Source organism: Ranitomeya imitator, chromosome 1 (assembly GCF_032444005.1).
Source record: "Ranitomeya imitator isolate aRanImi1 chromosome 1, aRanImi1.pri, whole genome shotgun sequence".
Classification (NCBI taxonomy): Eukaryota; Metazoa; Chordata; class Amphibia; order Anura; family Dendrobatidae; genus Ranitomeya; species Ranitomeya imitator.
The window spans coordinates 451,390,344-451,404,656 of record NC_091282.1 but is presented as its reverse complement, the minus strand read 5'-3'; the positions used below and the strand labels follow the sequence as shown (position 1 = coordinate 451,404,656).

The 14,313-nt window shown below is 43.2% G+C and overlaps 1 protein-coding gene across 1 annotated transcript in view; it reads right to left on the bottom strand.

Moving 5' to 3' along the window:
- The window catches only part of KDM4C (lysine demethylase 4C), a 606,931-nt gene that overhangs the window by 135,577 nt on the left and 457,041 nt on the right, over positions 1-14,313 (bottom strand). Inside the window, exon 17 of the mRNA XM_069764494.1 lies at positions 9,211-9,319. Within this exon, the coding sequence (XP_069620595.1) occupies positions 9,211-9,319 (109 nt within the window). The remainder of the gene's footprint in view (positions 1-9,210; positions 9,320-14,313) is intronic.

The window sequence follows — 14,313 nt, the reverse complement described above, 5'->3', positions numbered from 1 at the left end:
TTTTGCTGATGCTGCATGGCGGCTCATTTTATTGTGGGACAAGATGACGTTTTCAGCTGTACCATGGTTATTTATATCCGTCTTTTTGATCGCGTGTTATTCCACTTTTTGTTTGGCGGTATGAGAATAAAGCGTTGTTTTTTGCCTCTTTTTTTTTTCTTACGGTGTTTACTGAAGGGGTTAACTAGTGGGCCAGTTTTATAGGTTGGGTCGTTAAGGACGCGGCGATACTAAATATGTATTTATGGGAATAATATTTTTTTCTTTCATTATTTAGGAATTTTTTTTTTTATTTATTTTTTTTTTTAATACACATTTGGACATTTTTTTTTACTTTGTCCCGGGGGGAACATCACAGATCGTTAATCTGACAGATTGCACAGCACTCTGTCAGATCAGCGATCTGCCTTACAGAACTGCAGGCTTACCAAGCGCCTGCTCTGAGCAGGCACTTGGTAAGCCACCTCCCTCCCTGCAGGACCCAGATGCCGCGGCCATATTGGATCTGGGCCTGCTGCAGGGAGGGCGGTAGGAGACCCTCGGAGCAACGCGATCACATCGCGTTGCTCCGGGGGTCTCAGGGAAGCACGCCGGGAGCCCCCTCCCTGCGCGATGCTTCCCTGTACCGGCGGAACACTGCGATCATGTTTGATCGCGGTGTGCCGGGGGTTAATGTGCCGGGGGCAATCCATGACCGCTCCTGGCACATAGTGCAGGATGTCAGCTGCGATAGGCAGCTGACACCTGGCCGCGATCTGCCGCGCTACCCCCGTGAGCGCGGCCGATCGCGTATGCTGTACTATCCCGTCGGTGGGCATACGGGCCCACCCCACCTCGACGGGATAGTACGTCAGATGTCAGAAAGGGGTTATTATTATTATTATTTATTTATATAGCACCATTGATTCCATGGTGCTGTACATGAGAAGGGGTTACATACAAGTTACAAATATCACATACAGTAAACAAACTAACAATGACGGACTGATACAGAGGGGCGAGGACCCTGCCCTTGCGGGCTTACATTCTACAGGATTATGGGGAAGGAGACAGTAGGTTGAGGGTTGCAGGAGTTCCGGTGTTGGTGAGGCGGTAGCTCCGGTGTTGGTGAGGCGGTAGCTCCGGTGTTGGTGAGGCGGTAGCTTCGTTGGTGATGAGGCAGCAGCGGTGTCAGTGCAGGCTGTAGGCTTTCCTGAAGAGATGAGTTTTCAGGTTCCGTCTGAAGGATCCGACTGTGGTTGATAGTCGGACGTGTTGGGGCAGAGAGTTCCAGAGGATGGGGGATATTCGGGAGAAGTCTTGGAGGCGATTAGATGAGGAGCGAATAAGTGTGGAGGAGAGAAGGAGGTCTTGGGAGGACCGGAGGTCACGTGAGGGAAGATATCGAGAGATTAGTTCAGAGATATATGGAGGAGACAGGATATGTGGATGGCTTTGTAGGTCAGTATTAGCAATTTGAACTGGATACGCTGAGGGAATGGGAGCCAGTGAAGAGATTTGCAGAGGGGGGGAAGCGGAGGAGTAGCGAGGAGAGAGATGGATTAGTCGGGCAGCAAAGTTAAGGATGGACTGGAGAGGTGCAAGGGTGTTAGCAGGGAGGCCACAGAAAAGGATGTTGCAGTAGTCAAGGCGGGAAATGATGAGGGCGTGCACAAGCATTTTAGTAGATTGGGGGTTGAGGAAAGGACGGATCCTGGAGATATTTTTGGGTTAATGATATTATATGGAATAAGTGTCCGCCTTACATTTACTAACAATGCAAAGTTGACAAGGGACTAGTAGTGGTGAGCGAGTATACGAATTGTTCGGATTTTCCCAAGCACGCTCGGGTGATTTCCGAGTATTTGTTAGTGCTTGGAGATTTAGTTTTCATCGCCTCAGCTGCATGATTTATAGCTGCTGGACAGCCTGAACACATGTGGGAATTCCCTAACAAACAGGCAACCCCCACATGTATTAAGCCTGGCTAGCAGCCGTAAATCATGAAGCTGCAGCAACGAAAACTAAATCTCTGAGCACTAACAAATACTCGGAGACCACTCGAGCATTTTTACAGTTATGGAATGCTTCCCAAGTGGAGTCATTAGAAAGGACAGACGCGCTATACTAGAACAAAATGACATCTTCTTGCTAATGTAGATCATTTGGTGTGAGTCATCTCAATGCAATTGTCATAGGTAGATATAATATTAAAGTAAAAAAAGAAATAGGATGGGATATCAGTCCTATTGAGGAAGATCTATGGAGAGAAGTTCTGGAAAAGGTACCACACTTAGTAAAGCACACAGACTGTCCCATTTTAACCTAGTTGAAAGTCTACAAAATGCCACCATTTCTGTACAGTATAGAGGTAAGAAGGTACACCATTTGCTCCAAATGTAAGAAACATTTAGCAGAACTAATGCACATGTTGGCTTGCCGAGAATTGTTAAGATTCTAGAAGGGGGTTAAGGATGCCGTTCATAATGTCTGCTTTGTTAATACTACTCTCTCACATTTTGTCTGTACATTGCTATATGTGGAGGATTGGGAAACTAATGGATCAGGAAAGGTTGCAGTAGCAAGGATACTTTACATGGCAAGGAAGTTGTTGGCTTAAGACTGGATAGATGAGATGGGACCAACTATCCAAGAGTTTATCAATAAAATAAACTTCTTGCTAAATCTGGTGAATGGAGTACACTTGAACATGAGAGTGGAAAATTTGAAACATTATTGAATAATTGCATCCAGAGAGTTAACTACATTTCGATTAGGGCTGTTATACTCACGGGATAGCATTAGAAGGTGCATTTTTTTTTACTGCTAAACCACAATTGAAACATTGAATTACCTCACCATATTGTTTCAAGCCAAAAACCAAGATACACAACGACGTAGGAAGCCGATCAAGTGGTAGACAGGTGACATTGTTGTAGATATTTGGCATGTGCTACTTTACAAATTTTGGTATAAAACTCAAGCTATTTTTATATATTGACCCTTACTAATATGTTGGTGCATAATCTGTAATCGGTTACTGGATGTCGGAGAAAATTTTTTTTTTTCTTCAATAAAAATGCCGAATTAAAAAAACAAAAAAAAAAACACAAAAACAACAAAATATAACAGTGCCAGGTCTGAAATAATTACAATTAACAAAAAAATGTTTTTATAGAATGTAGATTAAAAAAAAAATATAAGTATCATACACAACAGACAGAAATATATATTAGTAGAAGAGTCAGCAGGGAAACTGCCATAAAAAAGCGCACCAATCACTACGCAAAAACAAATTATGCAACAATATGTATGCTTACAAATGTATTAACCCCTTCATGACCCAGCCTATTTTGACCTTAAAGACCTTGCCGTTTTTTGCAATTCTGACCAGTGTCCCTTTATGAGGTAATAACTCAGGAACGCTTCAACGGATCCTAGCGGTTCTGAGATTGTTTTTTCGTGACATATTGGGCTTCATGTTAGTGGTAAATTTAGGTCAATAAATTCTGCGTTTATTTGTCATAAAAACGGAAATTTGGCGAAAATTTCGCAATTTTCACATAATAGTTAATAAATAACATTTCCCACATGTTTACATTACCTCAGCACAATTTTGGAAACAAAATTTTTTTTTGATAGGAAGTTATAAGGGTTAAAATTTGACCAGCGATTTCTCATTTTTACAACGAAATTTACAAAACCATTTTTTTTAGGGACCACCTCACATTTGAAGTCAGTTTGAGGGTTCTATATGGCTGAAAATACCCAAAAGTGACACCATTCTAAAAAATGCACCCCTCAAGGTACTCAAAACCACATTCAAGAAGTTTATTAACCCTTCAGGTGCTTCACAACAGCAGAAGCAACATGGAAGGAAAAAATGAACATTTAACTTTTTAGTCACAAAAATTATCTTTTAGCAACAATTTTTTTATTTTCCCAATGGTAAAAGGAGAAACTGAACCACGAAAGTTGTTGTCCAATTTGTCCTGAGTACGCTGATACACTACATAAACAAATAATTACAATACACAATAAAACGTACCATTTATTAATCTTACTGATAAAAATGACAACACTCACAACCTAAAAACGTCTACTATTAGGCTGACAAAAAGATACAGGGTGCACTCAGAACCTATTAAATAACCATCTTACCCTACCTTGCCGCGGAGGTTGGCACCCTAAAAGTCCTGCGCAATGGCGCCCCCGCTCACCGAAGACTCGCCCTAACTCACCCTGGAACACCCTCAAGTGAGGAAGATAGACAACCAGCAGACCATACAAACAGACAAACAAACAAAAAATGCAATTGGAGATGCAAAAAACAGTAAGTGCACATATGCTATAAAAGATTAGCACATATCAAGCAGAAAATTGCACTTATCCCCGTACGGCCTATAGCCTTGATATAGGATTAGACTGTACCTAGATACATGCTACCTGCCTGCGGGGGTTGGCACCCTATAATCCTGCGCAAATGGCGCCCCCGCTCTCGTCGTCTGGCCCTGATACGCCCTAATACTGCCAATTGGCAACCAGACCGAAAAAAATACACAAAAAGCAGTCCGCATGTACAGTCACCAATTAGGTAAACTATACCACCTAACCAAAAAACAAAAAACAAGACATCACCAATAACACAAACATATAGACAAAACCCAATATAAACATCTCAATATACATATCCCAGTATGTTCATCTCGACGCGTTTCCCCGAGGTCGGTTCATCAGGAGACATACTAAAAAGATTACACTTATCTGAGTGACGGGTAGAGGAAAAATCACTCAAGGAGGTGTACGGTAGAGCAGTGGGGAACAGTGTCCATCCCTGACCGCAGGTTACAATCAGCCTGATTGAGGCTGATTGTAGGTGGTATAGTTTACCTAATTGGTGACTGTACATGCGGACTGCTTTTTGTGTATTTTTTTCGGTCTGGTTGCCAATTGGCAGTATTAGGGCGTATCAGGGCCAGACGACGAGAGCGGGGGCGCCATTTGCGCAGGATTATAGGGTGCCAACCCCCGCAGGCAGGTAGCATGTATCTAGGTACAGTCTAATCCTATATCAAGGCTATAGGCCGTACGGGGATAAGTGCAATTTTCTGCTTGATATGTGCTAATCTTTTATAGCATATGTGCACTTACTGTTTTTTGCATCTCCAATTGCATTTTTTGTTTGTTTGTCTGTTTGTATGGTCTGCTGGTTGTCTATCTTCCTCACTTGAGGGTGTTCCAGGGTGAGTTAGGGCGAGTCTTCGGTGAGCGGGGGCGCCATTGCGCAGGACTTTTAGGGTGCCAACCTCCGCGGCAAGGTAGGGTAAGATGGTTATTTAATAGGTTCTGAGTGCACCCTGTATCTTTTTGTCAGCCTAATAGTAGACGTTTTTAGGTTGTGAGTGTTGTCATTTTTATCAGTAAGATTAATAAATGGTACGTTTTATTGTGTATTGTAATTATTTGTTTATGTAATGCTTTAGTCGGTGATTATACTTTAATTGGGGCATTCATATTTGTTATATTTTCTGTGATATTGAGTACGCTGATACCTCATATGTGGGGGTAAACCACTGTTTGGGCGCACGGCAGGGCTTGGAAGGGAAGGAGCGCCACTTGACTTTTTGAATCAAAAATTGGCTCCACTCTTTAGCGGACACCATGTCACGTTTGGAGAGCCCCCGTGTGCCTAAAAATTGGAGCTCCCCCACAAGTGACCCCATTTTGGAAACTAGACGCCCCAAGGAACTTATCTAGATGCATAGTGAGCACTTTGAACCCCCAGGTGCTTCACAAATTGATCCGTAAAAATGAAAAAGTACTTTTTTTTCACAAAAAAATTCTTTTAGCCTCAATTTTTTCATTTTCACATGGGCAACAGGATAAAATGGATCATAAAATTTGTTGGGCAATTTCTCCCGAGTACGCCGATACCTCATATGTGGGGGTAAACCACTGTTTGGGCACTCGGCAGGGCTCGGAAGGGAAGGCGCGCCATTTGACTTTTTGAATGGAAAATTAGCTCCAATTGTTAGCGGACACCATGTTGCGTTTGGAGAGCCCCTGTGTGCCTAAACATTGGAGCTCCCCCACAAGTGACCCCATTTTGGAAACTAGACCCCCCAAGGAACTTATCTAGTTGCATATTGAGCACTTTAAACCCCCAGGTGCTTCACAGAAGTTTATAACGCAGAGCCATGAAAAAAAAAAAAAAAAATTATTTTCTCAAAAATGATCTTTTAGCCCAGAATTTTTTAATTTTCCCAAGGGTAACAGGAGAAATTTGACCCCAATATTTGTTGTTCAGTTTCTCCTGAGTACGGTGATACCCCATATGTGGGGGTAAACTACTGTTTGGGCACATGCCGGGGCTCGGAATTGAAGTAGTGACCTTTTGAAATGCAGACTTTGATGGAATGCTCTGCGGGCGTCACGTTGCGTTTGCAGAGCCCCTGGTGTGGCTAAACAGTAGAAACCCCCCACAAGTGACCCCATTTTGGAAACTAGACCCCCCAAGGAACTTATCTAGATATGTGGTGAGCACTTTGAACCCTCAAGTGCTTCACAGACGTTTACAACGCAGAGCCGTGAAAATAAAAAAATCATTTTTCTTTCCTCAAAAATGATGTTTTAGCAAGCATTTTTTTTATTTTCACAAGGGTAACAGGAGAAATTGGACCCCAGTAATTGTTGCGCAGTTTATCCTGAGTATGCTGGTACCCCATATGTGGGGGTAAACCACTGTTTGGGCACACGTCGGGGCTCGGAAGTGAGGGAGAACCATTTGACTTTTTGAATACGAGATTGGCTGGAATCAATGGTGGCGCCATGTTGCGTTTGGAGACCCCTGATGTGCCTTAACAGTGGTAACCCCTCAATTCTACCTCCAACACTAACCCCCCCACACCCTTAACTCTAATCCCAACTGTAGCCATAACCCTAATCACACCCCTAACCACAACCCTAATTCCAACCCTAACCCTAAGGTTATGTGCCCACGTTGCGGATTCGTGTGAGATTTTTCAGCATCATTTTTGAAAAATCCACAGGTAAAAGGCACTGCGTTTTACCTGCGGATTTTCCGCGGATTTCCAGTATTTTTTGTGCGGATTTCACCTGCGGATTCCTATTGAGGAACAGGTGTAAAACGCTGCGGAATCCGCACAAAGAATTGACATGCTGCGGAAAATACAACGCAGCGTTTCCGCGCGGTATTTTCCGCACCATGGGCACAGCGGATTTGGTTTCCATATGTTTACATGGAACTGTAAACCTGATGGAACACTGCTGCGGATCCGCAGCCAAATCCGCACCGTGTGCACATAGCCTAATTCTAAAGGTATGTGCACACGCTGCGGAAAACGCTGCGGATCCGCTACAGTTTCCCATGAGTTTACAGTTCAATGTAAACCTATAGGAAACAAAAATCGCTGTACACATGCTGCGGAAAAACTGCACGGAAACGCAGCGGTTTACATTCCGCAGCATGTCACTTCTTTGTGCGGATTCCGCAGCGGTTTTACAACTGCTCAAATAGAAAATCGCAGTTGTAAAACCGCAGTGAAATGCGCAGAAAAAACGCGGTAAATCCGCCATAAATACGCAGCGGTTTAGAACTGCGGATTTATCAAATCCGCAGCGGAAAAATCTGCAGAGGACCAGAATACGTGTGCACATACCGAAACCCTAACCCTAGCCCTAACCCTAGCCCTAACCCTACCCGTAACACTACCCGTAACCCTACCCGTAACCCTAGCCCTAACCCTAACCCTACCCCTAACCCTAGCCCTAACCCTAGCCCTAACCCTAGCCCTAGCCCTACCCCTAGCCCTAACCCTAGCCCTAACCCTAGCCCTAATCCTAGCCCTAACCCTACCCCTATTCTAACATTAGTGGAAAAAAAAATCTTTATTTTTTATTGTCCCTACCTATGGGGGGGGGGGGGGGGGTCATTTATTATTTTTTTTATTTTGATCACTGAGATATAAAAATGCACTTTGGAACGAGTCTGCCGGCCGGCAGATTCGGCGGGCGCACTGCGCATGCGCCCGCCATTTTGGAAGATGGCGGCGCCCGGGGAGAAGACGGACGGACCCCGGTAAGTATGATGGGGTGGGGGGGGAGCACGGGGGGGATGGGATCGGAGCATGGGGGGGTGGATCGGAGCGCGGGAGGGGTGGAACGGAGCACGGGGGGGTGGAACGGAGCACGGGGGTGTGGAACGGAGCACGGGGGTGGATTGGAGTGCAGGGGGGGTGATTGGAGCACGGGGAGGGTGATTGGAGCACGGGGGGAGCGGACAAAAGCACGGGGGAGCCGGAGCACAGGACGGAGGGGAGCCGGAGCAGTGTACCGGCCAGATCGGAGGGCTGGGGGGGCGATCGGTGGGGTGGGGGCACATTAGTGTTTCCAGCCATGGCCGATGATATTGCAGCATCGGCCATGGCTGGATTGTAATATTTCACCAGTTATAATAGGTGAGATATTACAAATCGCTCTGATTGGCAGTTTCACTTTCAACAGCCAATCAGAGCGATCGTAGCATCGGGGGGGGGGGGGGGGGGGGTGAAGCCACCCCCCCTGGGCTAAACTACCACTCCCCCTGTCCCTGCAGATCGGGTGAAATGGGAGTTAACCCTTTCACCCGGCCTGCAGGGACGCGATCTTTCCATGACGCCACATAGGCGTCATGGGTCGGATTGGCACCGACTTTCATGACGCCTACGTGGCGTCATGGGTCGGGAAGGGGTTAAAATGCTTAATAAGAATATGCAATGTCAAGCATATATGATACAAAAACTAGTAAAGACTGTAATGGTAATAAAGTCAATATGAGGCTGACCCAACACACAATCTACGATTAAGCATTTGTGAAATTTGCGTTAGGAGTTTGGTGGGCGAGACTCACAATGTCTTTACACAAAAACTACATATGATATATTTTTTCCTTTCATATACCGTTTTTGAATAGTGACTGGTGCCCTTTTATTATTGGGGTTTTCCAACTGGCTCACCCACTAAAATATATTTATGTCTGTTTTAGATACATAAATGTTTTTAATCTACATTCAACAAAAGCAATTATTATTATTTGTAATTATTTTTGTCCTGCAACCTTTTGGTCTTGTTGGTTTCTTTACTGTGGATGTGCTTTTGGGACTTGCTACCCTACCAGGGGTTATTTTTGTCTCCCTTTTTAATTCTCACAATTTTTACTTGTTGCTTACTTACCAATTTCAACCTTTCCAGAGGAATTCCGCTGGTATCTATTTGGGATCGCTCCATCACATTTTCAAATCTTACTTCTGGGACAGCTATTGCGCACATTACGTGTGCCCATCTAAATAAGAAAAAAATGCACATATATTTAGGTGACCACAATAACAATAATTTGCTGTTTGCACTGACATTTTTAACAAAGTTATGGCAGATCTGCTGTGACACGGTTTGTTATGGATGCCATTTAACTGCACCATAAGAAGCACAGGCACAAAGAACACCACAAGATAGCTATAAAGAGTGCCAAAGTAGCAGTCTCACCTGGGCCCTGGGGCCAGATAAGGCTTTACATTGACTCTGTTACACAAGTACTATATTATAAATACCACCGGGTGAGATAAGGCTTTCTATTGGGGACCAGAAGCTTCAAGTTACATCATGGTATGCCATAATAGCACAGATGAAATCAGCACTCAATATAAGAAGTGCATGTGCTGCCGTGAACAATGATATTCTATGCCTACAGAATGCTCATATTAATGTTTGTTCTGTGCATGTTCAAGTGCAGTTGTCTAAACAGACTATCAAACTGCAGCTGGTCAGCTCGCATGTAGCCGATCAGCAGGTGTTTAGACAATGCAGTCAGGTCAGTCAGTGTGCACCTTTAAAAACGTGGTCCACTACAATGTAGAATTAGCACATTGATTTAAACCTTTTAAATAAGAATTTTTGTGAATATCTTCTGTTGCTATATGTGCCTGTGAGTGGTGCTATCGCTGCAGTCCGAATCACGTGACCTAAGCTGCAGTCACCACTGACATCACGCCAAGTTCCAGAATCCCTTCATTCATCCAGGCATGATCCAGCCGCATGCACTCCCCTGACTGACTGGGCTCCCGCACGTCACACAGCTAGATGCTGGGCTGTCAGTCGGGAGTACATGCGACTAAGTCACGAATGGATCAAAGGGATTCCAGAACTCAAGTGGAGATTACAGCTGGGGTCATGTGATACGGACTGAGTGAGCAGCGATAGCGACGGTCACAGGCACATATAGCAACATAAGGTATTCACAAAAAAACTTATTTAAAAAAGGTTTAAATCAATGGGCAAATTATACATTGTAGAGGACCACCTCTTTAGGTCCGTTTTACACAGTCACTACTTGAACTTAGTAGTTTCCATTTTTCATTCATCTGTAGCAGTCATTTTTACTCAAAATGTAACTTCATCCCTTTTACTTTTGGAAAATCCTTCTCTTTTTTCCCATTAACTTCCCTTATGCTGCTTCTGATAATATAATTTTTTTCACCTTTAGGATATGTCTCCACATTGAGTATTTGCTTGCAGAAATTTCTACAAGGTTTTTGCATCTCTTGGCAGGAAAAACTCGGCAGAAAAAACACGTTTTTGTATGAGTTTTTGCATGTGTGTTTGTACAGCAATGAATGCTTTTTAGAGCTAAATAAAGATATATAAAAAAAAAAGTTTTGTGATGCAATTTCTTGGTTCAACACCACCTTTTTCATGCTGATGCAGTGTGGCATCAGAGTAAGATTAGGGTTAGGGCTTGGTGTCAGCAGCTGTCATTGACACCTAGCCCTAGGCTTAGTAATGAAAAGGTGTCAGCCCGACACCTTCATCAACAAGTCGATAAGTAAACACAAACACACATTGTCACCAGCCTATGTAGGAGCGTTAACAGAACGAACATACATAGGCTGTAACTAGACAGAGACTTAATTTTAATTAAAAAAATTATGTGGGCTCCTGCATAATTTTAATAACAGCAGAAGGAAAGCCGACAGCTGAAGGGAGGGAGCCAATAGCCATAAAGGTTCCCAGGCTGTTAACAGCTCTCAGCTGTTTAGTTTACAGGGGGACTCCAGAAAAAAATTGACATAGGGTCCCCCTATAAAATCTAACCAGCCAAGGCAATGCAGACAACTGCAGGCCGATATTAACAGAATAGGAAGGGGCCATGGATATTGGCCCCTCCCAGACTAAAAACATCAGCTTTCAGCCACCCCAGAAAAGGCGCATTTAGAAGATGTACCAAATCTGGTGCTTAGTCACGCTCTTCCCACTTGCCCTGTAGCGGTGGCAAGTGGGGTTCACATTTGTGGGGTTGATATCACCTTTGTATTGTTAGGTGACATCAAGCCAACATGTTTAGTAATGGAGAAGTGTCTATAAGACACCTATCCATTAGTAAACCCTTAGTGATATTGTAGAAAAAACACAGACATCCAGAATAAAGTCCTTTATTTGAAATAATGACACAGACTCCTTTAATGAATCTTAACTAAACCATACTCACCGAACGCCTAATCCACCGAAGCCAACATCTCCTGTAACAAAAATAAAAAAAAACCACAATGTTCCTAACCTGTCCACAGAGAAGGTAATCCATAATGTCCCACGACGATCCTGATCACTTTGAGAGCAGTCACTAATGTGACTGCTCTTTAAGACAGCCGGAAATACACTGACAGGAGTTAATCGCTCTCGCAGTGTATCGCAGTGTATCACTGAGCTGCTGTGAGAAAGTTGTCACGCAGCGTTGCCATAAGTGAGAGCACCGAAACTAATGAACTCCGGAGAACTCTCATGGCAGCTCAGCAATACACTGCGGTAGCGATTACCTCCTGTCAGTTTATCGCCGGCGGCCAGGTAGAGCAGTCACATCGCCCGATGTGACTGTTCTACACACAAGATCACCGTTTTACACTCAGGATTACGTGGACTATGGCAGAAAGGTGAGTAGATGGTGGTTTATTATTTAACATTATTTCTAGGAGACAAGGGCGTTGGGAATTTGGTGTTAGGTGAGTATAATGGACTTTTATTTTTATGTGAATGTGTATGTAATTATTTTACTTTTTTCCCAACTGTGAGCACACTCGCCGGCAGAAGATACTACGTCTCTCAAAAGCGACACCTGCTATCACTGTTATCAGTGACAGCAGACGTAGCCCAATGGGAGCCGTAGTCTCATCAGCCTACACCTGCTGACCTACGGTAAGTGCTTTACCGCAGACCACCGCTGCAGGTCACAGTCACAGCTGCGGGGTCACACTGACATCTGACAATGTTACCCTGCAGCATTCTGACCGACAGTACTGGTGGTAGCGTTACCGTGGGTCCCAGTCACAGATGCGGGGTCATGCGGACATCTGACAGCATGATCCCTTAGGCTCTCTGACCGACGTTGCGTTCCTGCTGATAAGAACAACCGCATCGGTGTCTCTCAAGCTGTCACACAGATTACAGCGTGGGAAACACCATAGGAAGCCGGTAAAACACAAAACAAAAACTCAGCAAATCCGCAAACATTTTTATACCTGCATTTTTGTAGTGGATTTGACTGACTCAATTGAAGGCAATAGGTGAAAAATGGTGCAGAAACGCACAAAGAATTGATATGCTGCAGAAAAAAACGCATTTCAAATACTTAAGGAAATTTACTGACCATGTGCACAACACTTCAGGATTGTCATTGAATTAGCTTGCATAAGGATTCCATAGCGTTTTTGGCCCATTTCCAAGTGGAAAAACCACCACGAAAATGCATCAATAACGCCCTGTGTGCACATAGCCTTAAGTAATTATAGAATTGAGACATTTTAGCATTTACACCAAATTGCGCTATCTGGATAGACGTTCATCTTCCTAAAATTGAATTTTAAAACCTACATCCCCACTCCATTATTTTCCGATCTGCCTTCATATTGTGTATATATGAAGTGTATACTGCTTATAAGAAGACAAGCGAGTCAAATTTGTTTTCCACCTTCTTGAAACATCTCATTAACTAGAGCTTATGGAAGACAAATAAGGACAGATTTAGAATCGGGGACAAAAATGGACCTAAAAACAGGTTAAATCTCAGGCAACAATATTTTTTGTTCCAAGTTAAAAATTTTTTATGGATGCTAAAACCTCCCCATTCTTGTCTACCTGCAGCGTATATCGATATTTAAAAGCAACCAGTCAGTATATTCATGCTTTCCGAATAACAGGCAGCATGAATCAGACATTAGAACACATGCTTTGAACAGCAGCCTTGGAAAGTTTTGCATGACTAGTCCAAGGCCGGCCCCATGTTTGCTTCTCTGCCCAGCTCCCCATGACTGACAGGTCTCTCCCTATACACACACTTTGGGAGAGACCAGTCAGTCTAGATAAGCATTAAAAAGCTGCCAGCTAGTCATCTGAAATGCATAGACCCTGCTGCCTTTTCAGAGTATGTTTTCTCTGAGGTGCCGAGTCACTGTAGAGTTTCACTGTAAAACCTACATGACTGCAACAAGGCAGTCAGTGTCTGAATCTTGCTGTCTAAAGTTCGGGCAGCATGAATCAACTGAAGGGTTCCCTCTAAATAGAAGCATGCAAATTAAAGTGCTGCAAATTAATATTTTCATCTTTTTGCTCAAAAGTCTTACACAATTCAGACAAACTGTTTCTAGTAGCTTAGCTTGCTTTAAAAAATATTTGGTATGTTTTCTGAGTTTCTAGCAAAATTAAAAAGATCGAGCAATTAAAACTCTCCCTACAACTAATGAAGAAAATATGCTGGAGTATGATAAGGTTTTAACAGACAATGACAAAGTTTCAATAGTTTCAATAATTGCATATTTGTTGCAGAAAATAATGACTGTTTGGCAAATCTAAATACAGCCTAAAGGTCATAAATATATACTATTAGTATGCTCTTTTAATCAAGGCAGTGACAGGAAGCTGTTCTTAGTAGGTTTATTCACTTATTTTCCAAAGTTACCAATTCTGCTTTTATATGTGAAAAAATAATAAACCTAGAAAAAAAAACTTTTTAAACTATACTTCCATACTATAAAGAAAGATATTAATATACCAGTCATAACATTAATATCACCGAAAATTAAGTAGGTCCCTCTAGCGCTGCCAAAACTGCTCTAACCCATTGAGGCATGGACTCCAAAAGATCTCTGAAGGTATCCAGCGTAATATGGTACCAAGACAACAGCAGTACATCCTTTAGGTACATTTAGTTGGGTCTCCATAGGACTTGTTTTGGCAGTACAACTTACAGATGCTTAATTGGTGTAGACATCTGAAAAATGTTCTCAAATGCAC